Source organism: Candoia aspera, chromosome 1 (assembly GCF_035149785.1).
Source record: "Candoia aspera isolate rCanAsp1 chromosome 1, rCanAsp1.hap2, whole genome shotgun sequence".
Lineage (NCBI taxonomy): Eukaryota > Metazoa > Chordata > Lepidosauria > Squamata > Boidae > Candoia > Candoia aspera.
In genome coordinates, this window is record NC_086153.1 from 210,777,867 (window position 1) to 210,799,448 (window position 21,582).

Consider the following 21,582-nt stretch of genomic DNA (forward strand, 5'->3'; position numbering starts at 1 on the left):
TCTCAGCCTTCCTTATGCTCCAGCTCTCGCAGCCATATGTTACTACAGTAGGCTCTACCATTAGGCAAAATAAAGCAGCCACCTCAATAAAGCATTATTTGGCACATAACCTGCCCTGCACTTTGCCCAAGCCTGTGCTTTTGTGGGCAGTGGAGGGCTTTGGGCCATCCTAAGTGTTAGTACACTGTCCCACTCCCAATCCAGTCAGGCTTTGTAGATGGAATAGAAGGGGATGAGCCCTCTTATTCTTTGCCTCATGCTGTAAAATATTTTGGGCTGTTCTACAAAAGTGTTCAGCATAGCCTAAAAGATATCTAGGGCATTATATCCAGTTCTGGGCACCACCTTTTAAGAAGAACATTGACAACCTGGAGCAGAAATGGCAAATGATAAATGGGGAAGAAATGGCAAACTGAAGACAGCTATGCTAAAAGTGGAGCCAATGACTTTGGCAGAAGGAAGAGCCAGCAAGCAAACCGGCTCTCATAATTCCTCTCCAGACAAGGAGAGGACTTGAGATTGCCTACAAGTGCTCCAGACAGTTGCTCCTTATGAGGAGACTGCAAGACAGCAGTCTCTGGCAGTTTAGAGCTCTGGGAGATGAGGGAATTGCCATCTTGCTGAAACCATGGTTGGCATCTTCAAAAAGGACACTGGATTCACATACTTCCTTTTCTAATCACTTTTGGATATTTCTTGTTAACTGCTTTTTAGCTATTAGGAATCTTTGGATCAACAAGTTTTACAGCACTGGGTGAGCTTCCTTCAATCCTTAGCGAAAGAAGTTTAAAATACAAATTTAAGGACTTAAAAAAAAGTATTTTGGAATAAACAGCAAAAGGGTGATTAGAACTTTGATTCTGGAAAGTTGCAAATGGATTAAGGGTCCAGAGGGATTTGAAATAAGGTATTGGAATTAATTGTAGGAATCCTTCCCATGGGAAAATGCTTTTATTTTTAATTCTCTTAAAAAAAAAAAAAACATGATAGAATGAGACTTTGAAGGTTGGACACTAGAGGGAACCAGAAGGAACTAAAGATTACAGTTAAAGGAGAAGAACACTTAAATCTGACTTACTGATACAGAATGGAGCAAAATATTTTAACATTGGACATATTGAAGGATATTTTTGAACAATGGACCGGTAAGTAAATTTTAAGAGTGTCTGTCTCTATAGATAGCTGGTGCTTAAAAGATGTTATGAAGAGGAACAAGTTATATCTGGCAAGATTGAAACTGATCTGAAAGTGGATTTGAAAATGACAGGCTACAAGAATGATATGGAAAAAGATGCTACACTGGACATATGAAAGAAGTCGGCTGATGTCTTAATAATTAAAAGGGATATACAAATAACAAACTAAGAGAGTGACCTGGATAATTTTCCTGTATTGGATTTACAAAAGAAGCTTGTTGATGCTTTGAAGAATTTTGTGAGAAGGGACAAAGGAAAAAAAAAATGAAAAGAAATCAAGTTCTAGGACATTATTTAAAGGGACTAAAGATCAAGATTGTTAAAAGTAAAAGGAAGGAATATAAAGTTGGTTTATTTGATCAAGGTTAAAATAGATATGTTGTTATCTCTGGTAACCCTTAATGGACTTTTGCTGATTAGGACTGAAACGATGAGGCTTTAAGGACTTGTTTATTGATAAGAGATCCGATATGGGAAGAAGAGATCATTTTAAGAGAAGGTGCTAAGTTACTAAAAATGTTTATATTTATGATGAAGGGGGAAGTCATTTCTTTATATATTTCTTTTCTTTCTCTTTACTATATTCTTATTTTTTCTTTCTTTTTTCTTTTTCCTATTTTTTCTTTTCTGCATTTTCTATCTTTTCTTTTTATTCTTTTTTTCCTGTTTGTATTAGTTTTTATCTTTTTAGTTGTAATTTTTAATAAAATTACTATTTAAAAAAAAAGACAAACTGGAGCAGATCCAGAGAATAGAGACCATTATGATGAGAGAGTTGAGTCAATCCTGTTAATAGTTGAAAGATGTGCATCTATTTAAGCAGGAACGTAAATTAAAGGAGAGATACAATGCTACTCTTCCAACATCAAAAAGCTGGAATGGAGAAGGTGAGTTGTATTCCAGAGGACAGAACTAAAACCAGTAAGGAGAACTTGCAGAGATACAGATTTCATCTAGACATTAGGAAAATGGTCCTAACAACAGAACTGTTGTACAATGGAACGCACAGCTCCAAGAGAGGTGGGTGGATTCTTTTACTGAATTACAACACCCAGGATCTCTTAGCATTGGCCATGCATGCTGGGGCTGCCAGGAGCTATTGCTCAGCAACTTCTAGATGCCCTCTTTGGATTCAGAAGCAATCAAAGAATAATCAAGAGTACTGAAGAATACAATAAGACAAAGCAAGACCTTATGCCCTTCTGCCAGTCAGGAAACCCCAGAGAAATGAGAGCAAGTGGACTTCTTGCAAGCCGGCAAACATGCAGCACCCTCCTGATTAGGTCTGCGTCGGAGTTCCATCCCATGGAGGTTTCTGACTACCTTATGTAGGCCCTGAACCGTAATTAAGCATACCTGCTTTTCAATGGCCTCACCTCACTGCATTTTACCAAGGACAAGGAGGACAGTTCTATCTTATTTTGGTATGCTTTGCCCTCCTGCCGAGACTGAGACCATGAAGTTTCAAGGTTGAGAATTCCTGCCAAGAATGGTTGAAGAGTCCTTTTTATACCAGGTGGCAATGAGACCATCTTAAAAATAAAGAGTATCTGTTTCTCAAGATTAATTGGACTGAAGATGAGAAAGATCATCCTACTCTACGCAGAGGTCCCACCAAGGACAGATCAAAACAAAGTATGACCCAGGTATAAGCCTTGAATGACTAAAATAAAGCTTTGCTTAATTCTGCATTACATACTGAACCATTACACAAAATGTAAAGTCATATAGAGTTCTATGTACCATGCACTTAAGGGAAAGAGGTATACACCATTATCCAATCCCCCCTCACCAATCTTCCAGTGGAACCAGCAGCACTACACTTACAGATCTCTATAAATTAGAGAAGTGCAGAATGAAAGAGGCCTATGAAAGTGACCACCAAAATTGAATTGGAAGCAGAATTATTAACTCTTTCCTTCTGTGCTTTGTGGGTGCACATGCTTTTGCATCCACAGAGATATCAGGGACTTTAAAAGAGGGAAAACAGTTTTAAGAGGATTTGTTGGGGCGGGGGTGTCCAGAAAAAGGCCCACATAGAAATCAGCCTCTTCTCCAGTAGTCTGCCTGCAAACATCTTGTGATGGAATGCTTATTATGTCGCTAAACAATGCTTTGTTCCTCAGCTCCCTTGAGTCCCTTGCCTGTGAATTTCCAAGATAGAAAATGTCAGCCACTTAGGAAATGTCACCTATCACTGAACAGCAGGGCATGCAAATTGGCATACAATCACAATTTTCCTTTCTGGAAGAGAAGAGAAAAAAAAAACCCTTTTCTTTGTGAACTAATCCATTTTGCCAAACCCTCCAAACAATTGAAGAATTTTGTATGCCTTCTAGGACTAATCTAATCCTACAGGAAGGCTTCCAAAAATGTAAACCTTCCCCTGAGAATTTTAAAAACGTATGCTTTGAAGCTAATGTTTACTGCTGCACTGAATGGCCTCATGATCTCAGATCAAAAGATTCACACGTCCCAAGATGAATCTGAACCTGAATGGGTGGTAAATGTCTCCAGCCACTCTTATCTACCTCAGAACACAACATCCTCCATAAAGGACTGAACTAAAACAAAGAGAACACCAACCAGTACCATTGGAGTCAGGTGGCTGTATCGAATTGGAATAAATAAATAATAAATAAACCAACTACAATTCTTTGCAGTCTTGGAAGCATCGTTCAAAACAATAGGACTAACCACTGAAAACCAAGAAAATGAAAGACAGACTATTATTCCTTTGACCAAACACATACAGAAACAGAATCGCTTCAAGGCAGAAAAAAGAACAGCCCTAAAAACACTAGAAAATGGTCGACCCATCATCATCTTCCCAGCAGACAATGGCCAAACCACAGTTTTCATGGAAAAAAACACATTACATCCCAAAAGCAAAAGAGATACTGAATGGCAAGGAAACCTATAATGTTATAAATATAAACCCAATACTGAAACTAGACAACCAAATCAGGAAAAAAACCCATGACCTAGCCAAAACAGGACAAATCACAAAAGAAGAACAATGGCCCATGAAAAGCAGGGGACTTCTTCTGCCACAGTTTTGTGGTTGTCCCAAATACTACTCTGCCCAGCTGTATCCAATATGCAATTGGGTGCTATGAGTTTTTGTAGAGTTTTCATTGATTTTTGTTTTATGGTTTGGGGGTTTCTGTTGTTTTTACTGTTTCATGTGCCACCTAAGCTATATAAGTCTTTCAAAATAAATAAAGAAACAAACTTAGCCAAAGAACTCAGCAACAGGCTTAGATACTGCACAGAATTACCACTACAGTGCCCAGAGAAAATCAAAGACCTATCAATTAAAGAAGATGAAACCATGGTTTCATTCAACATTATGGTACTCTTCACATCCATAGATCCAAAACTGGGCAAAGAAGCAATTGTAGCACTGCTACACAACACTTTAAACCTAGTAGAACATACAAAAATCAAGATTTATGAAATGTGTAGACTTCTACTTTACCACCTAGTTCCAGTTTGACAAATAAATATACAAACAGATAGAGGAACACCAATGGGACCACCCATGCCAGAATTCTTAGCAGAGGCAGTGATAGAATGTCTGGAAACAATAATAGTTGCACAGATACAGCCCAAAATATAGATCAGTTATATGGGTAACACATTTGTCCTTATCAAAAAAGATCATGTACAGTCTTAGAGAACACACACAAACTATCAACAACACCTTCCATGGAATCAGATTCACAAGAGAAGAAGGGTACAATGAGCTACCCTTCCTGGGCATACTCCTCAGCAGAGAAAACAATGGCAAACTTTAAACCCAAGTGTACCACATAACAACCCAACCCAATCAAGTATTAACCATCATAGCAATATCTCACACAAAGGAAGTTGTACAAGAACTCATTTCAGACAAACAAAAACACATCCAATAATGTAAAACTCCAAAAACAAGCACAGACTTCCAATGCAACTTCATCAAAAAGTGTCTATCCATGTAACCAACAATTACACAACCCACACAAGGATAACTCTACTATAGTCCCTCCGGTTGGAGGAGATGGGCGGTGACAAATTTGATAAATAAATAAATATTTCAAAAATAATCTTGAAACTACCAACCGATTACTACAACTCCTAGGCATCATGGTGGCTCAATAAAATCTATCCAAAGCATCCTAAGCAATCCCGAAGATCCAACAGCCAAAGAAGACAAAACAGAACTCATCTACAACACACAATGTAAGGACTGTGAAAACCACTATATGGGGCAAAAGTAGACCAAACCAGATCCAAAAAATGCAAGAGAATTCCTAGAGGTTTGACACTCTGATGAATCAGCCATTAACAGACCCACTGAGATAAGCTCCATCTACAAACCATTCAAGAAAGGAAGCAATGAAAAGTCAAGGAAAGAAGCAAACACATCCTTCCTCAGCACACATCTATTGACCAGCACCCAGACAAGCAGGAACCAGCATCAGATAAATGAGAACAATCAAAGAAGAAGTGGTATTTTACCCAAAAAGCAATCAACGAAGAAACAATACCCCAATCAAGACTGATAAGACAAGCTACCACATAGAAACAGCCAGCAACTCCATTCCCCCATGCACTGATGATGTTTCCTAAACTGGTAATGAAATATCTACAACAAGAGAAGCAAGCTCAGAATACAAGACCCCAACAATTCAGCTATGAGTTATGTATATTCTCCACTATGGCAACATGTGTACTATTTTTGTAAACATCTAGGAATCACGTCAGCAATCAATATATATTACATGAGTTGGACTGTGATTCATGAAAGCTTACTGTATGTGATAATAAGAGCCATAAGAATCAATTGTCTTTGCTGTAAAGGAGTAACATAAATATCTTCCAGAAAATACTCATCTTTGGGCATTCAAAGTGCAGCAATAAGAGTGTGGAATGGGGCTTTGTCCACTGGACCTGTCTCCACTCTGCATTGGGACAAGCCATAGTAATGGATCCTGCTTTGTAGACAACCTCTCCTCATGTCGGAGGGTGTGCGAAAGGCATGGGTCAGGGAGTGACCCATAATGCACAAGTGACAGGGAGGTGCAGGGAGGGTGCATGAGGGTGAATGAGTGGCCAGCATGGTGTGAGTGCAGAGGGGCTGGGGGAGGGTGTACAGGTGGGGGAGATTGCCCCAGCAACTTGCAATCTTCTCTGCTGGCTTCCCCATTGCTTTCTGGACTAGCCGGCAGGGAAGGTTGCAAATAGCAATCACATGATCGCAGGGTGCTGCAATCAGTCATAAATGTGAACCGGTTGCCATATTGTGATCATGTGACCACAGGGTTGCTGGGACATCCAGAATCCAAGGGACAGTCATAACCACCATTCATACAGCACCAGCATAATTTCAAACAGTTGCTGGCTGAATGGTTGTAGGTCGAGGACTACCTGTACATGGGGGTTCAGTATCATTGATACATGGTTGATACTCAGCTTTACATACAGTAGCTGCCTTGGCCAGGCTGGCAATGTTGTTGAATCTTGTCTCAGTGCCTAAAGGCTGCAAGGATGTGGATGAATGAGTACAGGCTGAAGCTGAATATTAGCAAGAGGGAGGAACTGTTTCCCATCAAGGTTCTCTGTCTGCTCCAGTGATGTCACTTGATAGAAAAGCAGTATCCCTGAAGGAAAAGGTCCATGACTTGGAGAGCTCCTGCTGTTCTAGCAGGTGGAGGTTGTGGCCAAGGAACTTATGTGTTAATTGCAGTCCTACATGGGGTGAGAGGATCTTGCTGCAGTGACTCATGCCCTCTTTACCACCTATCTGGACTCCTGTAAGATGCTGTACATGGCTCTGCTTTTAAAGACCGCTCAGAAGCTGCAATGGGTTCAGAGTGCAACAGCCAGTGAATTAGCTGGAGTTCACCAGTAGAAACACATTACACCTGTGCTGAGAGCCCAGCACTGGTTACCAATAAGCTTCTGAGTACAATTTAAACTGCTCATCATTCATGGCTTGGCACCAGTTACCTGCAGGACTGCATTTTCCCATTAGAATCAGCCTGACTAATTTAGAAAAGCTAGGAAAAGCTGCTGGTTGTTCTCCAATTTGGGGAGGTGAAGGGGTGAGGCTTGAAGATGCTGCTTCTTGGTAGCAGTGCTGAGCCCTTGGAATGGCCTCCCAGTAGAAATTAGGCTAGCACCCACTTTAATTGCTTTCCTGAAGTATCTGAGTTGTGATATTACCTTGGAAGATGATGTTTATAGATTGCTGGCTGCTGGAGTTGCTTATGTTTTATATGTTCATATGTTCTAATTTTTAACCTAACCATGGACATTTTAATTGTTATTGTATATCTTGTAAACTGCCAGGAGCCCTTTGGGATTGCAGTTGGATATAAACACAATAATTAATTAATTAATTAATTAATTAATTAATTACAAAGTAGAATATACCTACCACTGAATTTTTACAATAATTTGTCTGTGGAAAGTTGAGAGAGCTTTAAACATACATAGAAATTCCTGTAAGAAATCTTGGACAATTCACACATTTATGAAAATGGAGTATTAACTGTGTCATGGGATTTTAGACTCATCAGATGTATTGTAGGGATATGTACTATATCAATCATTGACAGAGCCACTGACACAGCAGACATGACAGTCAGGATTTTACTTATTATTTGAACTGAATACAGTAACCTGAATAAAAGACCTTCTTGTGTTTGGATCTCCCTACTCCCACCAGGATGATTAAATAGGCAAGATTGCCCAACCAATTTGTATACTTTTCTCCTGTAAACCACAATCTGCTAAGGAAGATTGTGCACTTCTCCCTAGCTTGTCATCCTATAGTCCTGTATTTATGTAGCCCTGGCTTGCTTGCTATGTCCTTTTAACAGTGTAAAATGCTAAAAGGTAGAACCAAAGTGACTGCACAGTTTTAACATACAGTATGTTGTGCGGATCCTTAAAGGAAGGAATCTTAGAGTAATGATCATTTGAAGGGCATTGGAACACTTTGTCATCAGATGTATGTAACAGTACCCTTCCCACCACCAACAACTTCTTGATCAACTAGATGAATACAGACATCTGTCTTTTCAAGATCTGATTCATCAATTCAACATGATTTCCAACTATAGAACCTCCACAAAGGAATGATATGCAGCCCAACAAGGTAAGTTTTGATTTATTAGTAAAGTGTCACTCTGTAATATTGCAAACACATAGCAATATTTTTAACAATCATAACTAGAGGCACAAAATACTGTATCCCACCTGGATGTTTGGGTCTGTATTTGTCTCAAGTTTCACATACAACACAGTTAATCCAATATTAAACAAGTTCCTAATGATATTAGGTTTGTAAGTGGGTCTCTCTGAGAAACCATTTTAGTTTTCAATCATTATTGCAGTCAGGGTGTTATTAAAAAAATACTTGTCACCTCTCCTTTCACTGTATTCAGGCTTTTTAAGATCTTCAACAATTTCATTTTTTAGATCAAGAGGGGCAGTTTTACTGAAATCACAGGTTTCTGTCAAAAAATCAAGCAGCAGTTCCCCAGTTGTGTTTCCTTCAGTAAAGCAATCCGTAATGTCCATGTCCGATGGAAGCTCATGAGACTGATATTTCAGTCCAGAACCATCAAGCATCTCTTCAACATCAGCAGATGAAATATATAAACAAAGATCATTCATGGGTAAACGAGGACCATATTTCTTCCACAATTTGGCCCAGCCACTGCGTCCTGCCAAATAATATCACAAACATGTAAGTGACAAATTATTTTTATTGTATAATATACATGTATGTAATTTGCAATGAATGGATTTCCCAGATTTAAACCTTAGGGATTGAAACACAACTAAAAACCAAAACGATCAGTGAAATATTATTCCATCGTATTCAGTTCAGGTTCATCTTCCCCATATTGTTCCCTCCAGATGTGTTTGCATTATAATTCCCTAATTTCCTGGCAAACTTGTTCAGTGGCCATGCTCTTTTGGGATTTTTAAGAGGGATTATAGTCCCCCACACAGAGAGACTGAGAAGGTAACAAACAGAATTGGATCAGACAGGAATTTCAAAGCCTAACTGGAAAAGATCAATTTTGAGGAGAAATCTGAAGAAAATCAATTCACCACATAGATCCAGGAGTGTCAGAGACAGTTTGCACAGATTTAACATGAGGCAAAATACAGCTGGAATAACATGAAAAAGGAAAGACTTTGGGAATAAGATGTTGGGAAAAAGGAATGTGCCATGCTGAAACAAGAGAAGACCTCAGATAAGAAGGTTGCTGTGTGCCTTGCCTTTTTGACACTGCTGCAGGCCAGAAATCCTGAATCCAGGTCCCAGTTTGTTCAATACACAAACCAATTAGAGAGGAATTCTTTAAGAGCACTAGCCATTATATATTTTGGAATGGGAGGGTTGTTATATATTTCAAAGGAGACATCTTCCTCTTTTCAGTCTCTCCCAGTCCCGCTGCAGCTTTAGACCCTGTACACAATGAGAGGGCAGGCCAGCACACAACTATAGTATATGCTATGCATATAGATATCCAATTTCCTTTCCCTCTATGGAATTTAGAAGGCGAAATTCATTTCCAACAGAATGGGAACATCGCTGAGGCCAGAGCTCATCTCATTATTGACTCCTCTTTACCCTATAAGAATAAATCAGAAACTGGTTGATAAAACTCCAAATCGCCTAGAATATAGCCAGGAAGAGCAGCTTCAGGGCTGGGCTGAACAGCCCCTTTGGAAGCAATTGTACAAGGGGCTAGTGAAATCAGTGGAAGGCTTCGATCACTGCACATACATTTTAAAAAGAGAACTTTACAATGGAAGAGGGAAAAGGGTGGGTTTTTTTGCAAGAATCACCCTTTTTTTCTCTCTCTCTCAAGTCAAGAGTTTTTGATTTTGCCAAAGATAAATGACTTGAGTCTACGTTTATTCAGGTTTAAAGCCATCCTCTGAATCTGCAATCAGATCAGACATTGTGGTAAAGGTTTTGGGATAAGGGATTATGTTAACAAACTCTTAGACTGCCTTTTCTCAGGTATCTCATCATATAGCATCAAGATATATCCTGTCCAAAGGATGGGAAATTAATTTCTTACACATGATGGTTATTTATGTGTCTGGTAGAACAACGACATGTGGAGATGTGTGTGTGTGTGCGAGAGGAGAGACCCTGCACTTTAAAGCTGCATTCTCAATGAATGAATGGAGTCTAGTCCTTGAGAGATTTTGTGCTTTCTTTCAAAAGCTGAGGCAGAATATTTCAGACTCACTTTATTTTGACACAAAATGATATTTACGTACTTTAGCTGTGATTTGTATCACAAGTTCTTCATGCTTTTTAAAAAAAATGGAAGTAAAGTGCCTGGAGGTGGGTGGGATAGGAGCAGAATAAGTGATTAATAGTGGCATTTGGGTAGAAAGAGTTGGCCACCTGAGACCCAGAGGACCCCTGCTCTTTTAGCTTTCTGAAAGGCTGTGAAGGTGTGGCTCTTCCCGCAGGCATTGGGCGAGGATGGGGAGAAGCCAGCATTTGTGGGACTGATAGATATTGTGGCTGCTTCATGTATGGGTGACATGCTTGTTCTATTTATTTTTTAATTGTTGTAAGGTGCCTGGGATTATTGTAGATAAGATAGGTGCCCTTATCGGTTTTATAAATAAAGAAGTATTGGGAAGGAGGAAAGGATTTCAACAAGTAAGTGGCCTCATTCCATGTTCTTTCTAGCTCAGTGTTGTCTACATTGACTAGCTGTGCAGCAAGGTCTCCAAGACATCAGACTGGAATCTTCTTTCCCTACCCAAAGAGTCTCGTGACAGAACCTGGAATTTTCCACATGCATGTAGCTACTCTGCAATCACTTTAAGATTTAACAAAGAAATCCTAATATGCTGTTGGAGAATGAATGAAGTTATCTGTGATTCATCATTCCCTGATGTCCTTCCAAGTCACACTAGCAATGCTGGGATTCCCTTTTTCCCACAGGGCTACTGGATGTCCCTAGGATGGATGGAGAGGCATCCCTGCTAGCTGAACTCCTCTCCACCCTTCCCTAACCCCTCTCAGGCAGCCTCTAGGTAAAGGTAAAGGTTTCCCTTGACGTAAAGTCCAGTCGTGTCCGACTCTAGGGGGCGGTGCTCATCTCCGTTTCAAAGCCTTGGAGCCAGCGTTGTCCCTAAGGACCCGTCCGTGGTCATGTGGCCGGCATGACTCACGGAACGCCGTTACCTTCCCGCCGAAGCGGTACCAATTAATCTACTCACATTTGCATGTTTTCGAACTGCTTGGTGTGCAGGAGCTGGGACGAGCAACGGGAGCTCACCCCGCCGCGCGGTTTCGAACCGCCGACCTTCCGATCGGCAGCTCAGCGGCTCTGAGATTCTAAAATGCCAACTATATGATCTTGTTTTCTTTAAACAATTAACTGTTGAATGGCTAGAAGACAGGCAACCCATGATGCCTCTTACAATGTAATTCTTCCAAGACTCTTTACCTCACTTATATTTATATTATTTATATTTATATATATTTATAAAGAATTTTGATTATAATAGTAAAATCTAATACAAACTTAAAGGGAAAAAAAGAATAGAGAGAAGGAGTAAAAAGTACAAGGAAAAAGAAAGAAAAAAGAGAATAATAAAAATGTAATAAAGAGAAAAGAAATATATAAAGAAGAGACTTCCAACCTTCATCACAACAAGTATAAACAAATCTAGTAACTCTTCACCCTCTCTAAAGTTACAAACATTTATCTCATCATCCCATAACCCATCTTTTATTTATAAACTAATCCACGAAACATCATCATTTTAGTCCTGGTGTCAGCAGAAAGTCGATAAAGGGTAGCCAGAAGTAACAAAATGATCAAATAAACCAACTTTATGTTTCTTCCTTTTAGAAATAAGATAGGTCTGTTAGGTCTTAATCTTTAGTTCATTCAAATGTTGTACAATTTGATTTTTCTTCATTTCATCTTTGTCCCATCACACAGAGTTCTTCAAGGTTTTAACAAGCTTCATTTGTAAATCCAATAGGAAAAAATTATCCAGGTCACTCTCTTGGTTTGTCATTTGTATTTCCTTTTTAATTTTTAAAACCTTTGCTGGTTTCTTTTGTAGGTCCTGTGAAACATCCTTTTCTAAGTCATTCTCATGGCCTGTCAGTTGAATATCCACTTTCAGTACTATCTCTATCTTGTCAGGTAAAATTTGTTCTACATCTGTAATTTCTCCAATAACATCTTTTGGACATAGTCAATCTATAGAAGCAGACATTATTACTGACAGCATTGACATTGTGGCTATTATTTTCTGATTCCATTCTACAAAAGTCTTCTTCAGTATTTTATTGTCATAACTTTTTGCATCATCTTACAGGCCAGTATATCTTTCCTCTACCTAAAATCTTTAGTCTCCTCTGGTGTCTACTTTTTGAAACTATGAAATTGTTTATCTATGTCGTGTCTTGTAAAAACCAAAACAGGATCTATTTCCTACAAGAAGCTGTTCGTACTCTATAATTAATCACAAAATCTTATTGTAAAAGTTTCAATAGTCCAAATTTATCTGAACCCTTAGTCCATTTATAATTTTTTAAGATCAAAATCTTATTCTTTTTGCTGTTTATTTCAGATTCTTTCAATTCTTAAGCGTATGATTAAAAAATTATTTCACTGAGGATTGAAGGCAGGCTCACCCAGTGTTTTCAAACTTGTCATTCCAAAGGTTTCTCATAGCTTTAGAATAGTTCCTGAGCAATTTCCTAAAGTGATTACAAAGTGAGGTTAGCAAAATTAGTGTCCTTTAAAAGTCTCCACTGTAGTTGTGAGCAAGATGGCTAATCCCATTGTCTCCCAGCATTCAAACCTCTGGAAAACCACTGTCTTGTGGTCTCCTTGTGAGAAGCAGCCATCTGGAGCACATGTGGGCGATCTCCCATCCTCTCCTTATCCAGAGAGGTTCCAAGGAACCAGTCTATTCACCGGTTCCTTGGTCTTTGCTGCAGTAGTCGGCTCCATCTTTTGCAGAACTGTCTTCATTTCACCATACCTCCCCTGGAAGCCTCAAGACTCTCGATCTTAAACAAGAGGTCACTGTATGGGCCCCTGGAAAGAGTATTCTAAAATAATTAAATTGTAAAATGCTGCTGCTGTGTGGGAAAAAAATCCCAGAATACTAAGGGAGAAGAATAAACAAAGGTTTTATAAGACTTCACTGGAAAGAGTCAATTGGGACTCCCACATCAGTTCCAACCACAAAGATTATTTGGTATGCCCCTGCCCTATTTTTTTTAATTGACCAGTTAATTCTGATTCTGGTTATAACATATAGTCTGCTGTGAGGGATATTTAAAGAGTTTATTATTTTTCCTATTGTTTGATTTTAATTTTTGAAGAGCAATAGATAAAAAATGAGATGGAAATCTTATAAACAAATATTTTGATATAGATGAAGTCAGCTTACCCCAGCCTGATGCTTTAGACTTTAACTCCCAGAATTCTCAAATTATCAAAAGTATATTGGACTGGCAAAGATTCATTTAAGCCTATTAAAGCAGGAGAATATTATATTCAGCCTGATCCTGGATGTTTACTGGAAAGGAAGTCCACTTTGTGCAAGTATGCATCAGGTTACAGCTTCAGTCATGATTAATTAAAATCTAATTAACTTCCATAAGATTTAGCTGAGAGATCGACTTATGAATGCTCCCAATATATGCAATTATAATTAATTCAGAAGTGTCCATGGAGATTGAGATGCAAGAAAATATCAGACTGCTGACAAAGTATCATCCTGATTTATAGCAGGTCCAAAATAAGCCAGGGCTTCACAGAGCTTTGGTGTAGGTTCCACAAAGTTGCACAGAATGACAAGGTGGCAAGATAGGAGGCCTCGATTAGGACCAGTGCATCTATGAAATTCCAATATAAAGATGTCCCAAATTATTCAAAATGCTTAGCAACCTTAGGCCACCCAGCTTTCAACCTTTGTCAGTGACAAGGAAGCTATCCTTATAAAACTTGGCCATATATTAAGTATACAGATAAGATACCAGAGAGAGAAAGAGAGAGAGAGAGAGAGAGAGAGAGGAATATATTAGCAGGAACAGTAGGAAGGGGCACCAGGCTAATTCATTTATCTGGTACCCTTGGTGGCATGATTCAGCATTTCTGATGTGAATCATTTATAAAAAGCCAAAGCTACTAGCCCTTTTGGGTAGGAAAGCAATAAATTCAGGACTAATGAGGGCCTGCTGAGAGGTATGACTGCAAATCCCCAATGTTAATAAAGCTACTTGTCTGCCTTTTTTTGGAAAACAGTCTATCTTGAAAGAGTTTCTTTCTGAAACATAAACATTGTCAGCTTTGAATTGATGCTACACAACAAATTTGTGTTATTTATTCTTTCCCTCTGTCTCTCCCTCCCCCAGTGGTGGGAAATGAATGCAGAGCACTAATTGCAAGAAATGCGCTGGTGTCAGTGTTCTGTGACTCAATGCCATTTCTGAAACGGAGCAATTATACAGTACCTGACTGGCACATTATTATAATCACTCCCTGTAGATGCAGCATATGGTGCTAGACTTGTTTTTTAAGTCTTTGTGGCAAACTGGCTGTGAGAGGAGGTTATTATCTTAAAAAACAACACTGTATCATTCTTCATACCTAGCCTGGTTTCACTGACAAGTCAAATATGGGCGGATCTGAAATCTTCCTGTGATGTCCCTCACGTCTCTTATCAGGTTCTATTCTCCATTTCACATTATATACTTTTTTATTAGGCTAGCGGGTACACTGAGCACAATCCACTGGAAACTCCTACTCAGACAGGCTACCCTGAAAAGAACGGAATATGAGTAGAACCAGACAGCTTTCACATGAGACTTGGTACAGGAGTGTTAGATGTTGCTTTTATTTACTACTTCCAGGGAAGTATCATTTAGCAAAGGTTCTTCTGTCCCTCTGCTCTTACACCTCTTTTGATGTTTATCTATTCCATTTAACCCCACACTTTCTTTCTGAATGCTGGAACCTCACATCTTTCCTTAACTGATCATCTTTGGCTGCCTTATCTCCTTCATTACCTTTTACCCAAGCAAGGGAGAGCTAGTGGGCAAGATACAGAGCTAAATTACCCATGGATGTACCTCAGCTCTAATGGATGCCCCCATAAACATTTTCAGATAGATGTCCTAGATTCAGTTGGCCTTAGAGTTTCTGCAAGCCCTCCCGTTGCATTCCCTTATTTCTGCAAAATATGCTGGAGAAAAGAGAAGCAGGACAAGAATGCCAGACTTGGGATAGGAAAATGTTTTGATTTTTTAAAAAGGTCATAACTAAAAACATTCAAAATCAGGCCAGGGTAAATTTACCCATCATTTTTTTTTTCTTTTTCCTTTTCCAACTTCTTGCAAAAGGTCCCCTTTCTCTTCAGGAACCTCAAGACATACTAGAAGAAGGGATTATTAATGTAAGTTTTGGCTTGTAGATACGTTTTACACCCAGGTACTTATAACTTAATATTCTCAAATACAGTATTAAGGCTATATGTCCTTTAAGTGTGAAGTTGCTACTTGATTCCTAATATGGTCTTCTCCCTGATAAACTAGCTTTCAATATGCACATATTAAGAGGAAAGGGCATTCAATGATGCATCTTAAAGAGATGTAGCCCAGGCATGCATCTGCTGCATGAGATGTCCTGTTTCTCTAGGGTACCTCTTATGTACACATTTTCCTGTGATTTGAATGTAAGAATGCCCTTGATTGTTTCTCATTGTCTCGGGGTGGGTGGTGGGGATTCTTTTTTTTTTAAGTTTTAGACTCAAATTCCTATTTTATTTATAGAATATTATGACTGAAGATAATAAGATGAGGAAACAATCCCTAATTTGAAAACCCTAGCTTAAAGGGCAGTGTTTCACTGTAACAGGCTAAGCATTTGACAAGAACCTTGTTTCTGTTTTCACTGAAAACATAACCAAATAAATAACTTTCAAAAATCTGGAGAAAGTTCATAGAGTTCATAGGCAGTCTGGAGTTCCATTGGGTTATGTGGATGCTGCCATTATAATTGCTCTGTATTATGGCTGATGTTTTGTGAGCAGTATTCGATAAACCTGACTCTCTCTTCCATCCTTCCCCTTGTCCCTGTGTACATATTGTTCTATTCACAACATAAACCTGAGAGTAACAGATGCAAACTGTGAAATCAATGAAACCTGAAAGTGCTTAACTTTGGCTGGTTGTACCCATAAGATTTGCATCAGGCACTAATCCTACAAATGCAATTTGCTTTACTCACCCAGTACTAGATAAAAATGCATAAATATCACTATCTCTGGTATTTCATTTTTCAGATGACTTGAATGCAGCTTTCTTATTCAAGTTTCAAACTTAACTATCTTAGTGTGAGATTTTTTACAGAGCACCACAATATTAGACAAAATGGGCAGTATAACTTGGAAACGCATCAGCCAAATAGCTGGAGAGAACTTTCTAGCTATTTGCTTAATGCCACATGCAGTCAGGTGTTACAATGGGTGCCATTCTGAAAAATCTGTAGCACATGAATGAATTCATTAACAGCAATTGGATTCCCCCATGAGTTAAGTGTTTCAGACCCCATGCCTTTCCTCTTTCTAACATCTGCTGTGGTATTCAGGTATTACGGTATAAATATACAGTATGTCAAGATACAATAGAACTAATGAACTATTTTTGGTTACCTTTATATTGATACAATCACTTTATAGTTTGTTTGTTTTTTAGATCACTCTTTATATCCACAAAATGAAAGATCAGCAAATAAGCTCTAATATTTTAATATAACCTGGTTTTCACTATGCACAGGGAGAGCACCATTCCTAGTGACGTATCTGAGTCTTGGTTTCAAAAGAAACAGCAACATGGCCAATCTTAGTGTAAGAAAGTGAGTGCTTGTGGAAAACCTGGCCAGCTTCATGTCAGCTTCTGGATCAAGGTTTAAACAAACAGTTGACAAACAACTAGTCTTGAAAGATACTTTGCTATTGAAACAGACTATGTAGCTTAGGGGAGACCAGATGCTAGGGAGCAGAAACAACTTAGCCATCTTTATGAGCAACTGGGCCCAACTGACCACTGCATGATACAGAATGCTGATCCTTGCTCTGATCCACCAGGGTTCTTCTGAGACTCTTATGATTTTAAAATTAATTCAGTTCTCTCTGTTTTCAAATACAATAGTTTTTAATCTATTTGCTATATTATTTTGTCTGTATCTTACCTGGGCTAAAAGGTAACTCATAATTAATTAACTAAAATATACTTGTTGAGCTGATCTTGAAAAAGCAAAACCAAGCTGAATACAGTTACTACTTGGATGGGAGACTGCCTGGAAATACCAGGGCCACATGCTAGAATGGGAGTTATAAAACAGCCCAGAATAAGGCAATGGCAAAGCAATTCTGTATTGTTAGCAAGAAAACTGAGCTTGACTCAAGGACATCTTTACCTTTTTATGTGATCCATCAGAATGGTATATACAGTCCACCTTCCTTTAAGCTCTCAGAGCAGAGATACAGATATCAAACCTCCCTGTACAGAGTTTTACATGATTTCCACCACCACTTCCCCCATGGAAGGAGGAAATTTTCTCTACTTTTACACAGTGTATATCCTGTGAGGTGTTTTCAGTTACATTGACCACCAGGAAGTGTGGTGTCAATGAGTTCAGTTCCTGGTAGAGGGTTTGAACCCCAGAGAATAACAACTGGCTGTATACATCTGACAGTTCCCAAATAGGATGAAACTGGTCATGTAGTGCCTCCTGGTGGCCAATGTAATCTTTTTATATGGTACATTATGGACTGCTTCAATAGTGCATAAATAGTAAAATACGATAAATACACAAATCAGATGTTTTAGGATTCAACTTTGAACTTACCTGAAACAAGAATAATGAAGAGTTTGGCCCTAGGTTCCAAGAGGCTGTAAAAGAACCTAATGGTAGCTGGCACGTCTTTTACATAATACAGCATCTAAAAATGATAAAAATTATTTCAATATGAAATGGGTTTGCAGACACATTTCTCTGAATGTTTTGTTTTGTTAAAACAGAACTAATTCAAATATTTGCAGAATCTTCCTCTCTGTATGTTGAGCTATATCTCCCACCATCCTTACAAAGCAGGATCAAATATCAGGTTGGGAAGGTAAAGCTACAGAGAGAGAGAAAGACAGAGAAATTAGTTTATCAGTAAGAGGACATAAAATACAAAGTATTGAAGCGAATTGGTAATGTAAAAGTAATACACCTTGCATGAAAAATAGCTCATTATTGTAATGTCTCAATAACAGCTGTCTGGCCACACATTATGCATCTTTCTACCTGGATCATGTGGATGAAATTCCATTTCTCCATCTCTTTGCTGGCCATAATTCGACTTTCATATTCCAGTGATGTCTCCTTGTGCCAAGTGAACTTTATGTTCTTGAGATCTGATGTCTTTGCAACACGTTCTGAAATGTGATAGCTCCACAGTTTATCTCAATTGCAAATATGAAATGCATTTTCATTTCAATTTGTTAAAGCAGCTGAAAACCATATATTTTTAATATGACATTGGTGCCATTGGTGAGACCAGTTCTCAGCTGCTGTCATTTTCTGTCCTCAGTTCACTTTAGTATAGTGAACCCAGTTATAGAGGAGGTACATCTTGCTACAGTTCCAGAATCTGATCTAGATCTCTGATACCCGCATGACTTCAATAAAGACCAAGAATGTACTCATATTATCTCGTTCTGGGGAACCATTTTAATATTTAAAGTAAATGGAGGTAAAAATGCCCAAATACTTTTGCCATAAGACTGTTAGTATTTAAGATGACATAAGACTACTGTATGTCTTCAGTATTTTTATATACCCTAAAAGTGGCTTTTGATCTATTTTTTAAAAAATAGAGGAAGCTTGGTTTGACTCGAACAGGATGGAAATCTGTAGTCTTCCTGTTGTGAAATTACAACACCTAACATCTTGTACAATTAGCCATCCTGGCTGGAGCTACTGGAAGTTCCAGTTTCATGAAAGCTGGAAAGCCACAGATTCCCTAATCTTGACCTAAAGCTTAATCCCATTGTGCTGTACTTTGACATTTCCTTGTGCAATCAGCTCTGATTTCTTTGTCAGCTTGAAAACTAAGGAACATTGAGACAGCAATTGGAATACTCTCTTGATTTCCAGTGCAGTCGACGGTACCTGCTCTGTCTCTGAAAACTGTCATAAGGGGCACAGCCTTCTTTTTTTCCCCAAAAGCACTAAAGCCCTCCATCACTGATACTATAAGACTGTTTCAACCATGATCCCATTATTTTGGGTTCAGTTATATGATCTGAAGTCCTCTGTACATGCAGAAAGCATTCAAAATATCACAGACACTGACTTAATGCAGTAAATAAATGAAAGATAACTTTTCTCAAGGATTTGATTATGATACCTCCTTGTAAAGATGTGAAATGTTTTACCTTTGCTTATTCCTCCCCCCACATACACCTTTTTTTTTTTTGCATTTCCTATTGAACACCAGACTACTGTAGTGTGCTTTACATGGGACTGCCTTTGAAGATAGTTTGGAAGCTGCTGTTGATACATGTGGCAGCCTGGCTACTGGGAGGTGCTATTGCCACATAACCCAGGTCTTGGAGATGCTTTATGGGCTTCCAGTAGGCTTCTGGGTTCAATACAAAATGCTGTTTTTTTTACCTATAGACTTGGGCTTCCAGGTATCTCCAGGAACACCTCCAGGTGGAAAAAGCCTGTTCCATTCACTCTTCCCAGGAAAGGATGCTCAAAGTCCCCCCGTTTGTAAAGGTCATAGGATGGGATGGGATGGGATGGGATGGGATGGTCCAGAGGTGGTGTTTCTCTATGGCAGGTCCTTTCCTCTATAATAGTCACCCCCAGCAATGAGAGTACTGCTTTCTTTACTCTCATTGAGAAGGGCTATTAAAATTGTATTTGAGATAGCATTAGGGGCAACAGGGTGAGGATTTTTGTTACGTATTTCTAGTTTCAATGGTGCTTTATTATTTTTTTACTGGCCTGTAATTATTACTTTGGATTTAGCAGCATATGTGTGTGTGCCTTATGTGTGCATGTGTGTGTGTGTGGCTTCCTACTTCTAATTGCTACAGCTGTTGCTCAGTCCTCTTCCATTATCAGTTCCTAGACTCTATGACCACAGTTAAACTCAATGTGCTGTTTTAAGCACAGACATCGTTCTGCAATAATCCATATCAGCACTAAAGATAATATGCCCCAGGCTCCTGTTATTTCATTATCAGACAATTGATATACAGTCAATGGGAAAATGAAGAGTGAGAAGAAAGCTAATGCCTCAATGCATCAAAAATTCTGGGCTATCTACCAATGATGATTTGAAAACCTACAAGACAGGAACTCTTTCCCTAAATGGAAATATGTATTTTGCTAAATACTGTGATACCTACTGGCACCCATTGTGTCTGCAGACACCACCCTTGGCATGTACCAGGATCTGTACTGAAGAAGCCTCTCTGGAAAATGGCATGTGGCAAGGCATATGTCAGCTTTTAGCTTCACTTTATTTCTAAGAAGGCCCTATAGGCATCCAGACAAGTTAAATAGTCCTTTGTTTGGCTGCTTCCTACCTGTTCATAGAAAGTCAGAAACAAGTTCAAGTACAGCTGGGAAGATGGCAAGAACAACCAGATAATTTGCTTTTCAGTAAGTGGGTGTTTCAAGATTGTATACACAGCATAGCAGCTATTTTGAGAGTTTTCAAAATTCCAAGAGTGCCAATGGTCTCAGGAAGGCAGCCTTGTCCTACCTGATATCTACCCATGGAGGAAAATAAGCAGGGATTTCCATCCTCTGGGCTGCCACCATGCTGAGAATCATCAGACCATATATCTTACTCCCTTTCAGCGGAAATGTGATAAATGGATGTTCCAGAGAAACATTTCAATGGCACGTTATTCCATAATGAAATCTAGAACACTGATGGGCAAACTGATAAATGACTTGGTGCTCAGCAGAAGCTGCAGCATTAACCATACCTTTGTAACTGTTTATTTGTTCTGCATTTGGTTCTATCACATCATTGTGAATGATAGCTCCAGGATATCTGGACTGTAATGTTGCAAGAATCTGAAGGTCAATTTCTCCTAAGACACAAAGAAGAGCAAACAAACCAAATTATTACAATTTATGTAACAGTGTTTGTGTATTTACTTGGTTCACTAGCAAACATTAAATTAGTTTCCAAATGGCATATAGCAAATGACAAATGAAAAGCATTGCTCTATAATTATCAAGTCACATCCCATCACTAGTAGGACCTTGAGACAATTCTACTAGTGAAGGCTGAA

The 21,582-nt window shown here is 38.8% G+C and overlaps 1 protein-coding gene across 4 annotated transcripts in view; it reads right to left on the reverse strand.

Annotated features, from left to right (window-relative positions):
* Positions 1 to 8,337: 8,337 nt before the first annotated feature.
* HNMT (histamine N-methyltransferase) overlaps positions 8,338 to 21,582 on the reverse strand; it is a 39,587-nt gene continuing 26,342 nt past the window's right edge. For all 4 annotated transcript variants that reach the window (XM_063318402.1, XM_063318401.1, XM_063318403.1 and 1 more), the window contains 4 exons: positions 21,271 to 21,378; positions 18,566 to 18,696; positions 18,122 to 18,215; positions 8,338 to 8,914 (listed from right to left, as the gene is read on the reverse strand). In XM_063318402.1, the coding sequence (XP_063174472.1) occupies positions 8,559 to 8,914; positions 18,122 to 18,215; positions 18,566 to 18,696; positions 21,271 to 21,378 (689 nt within the window). In that variant the 3' untranslated portion in view covers positions 8,338 to 8,558. The remainder of the gene's footprint in view (positions 8,915 to 18,121; positions 18,216 to 18,565; positions 18,697 to 21,270; positions 21,379 to 21,582) is intronic.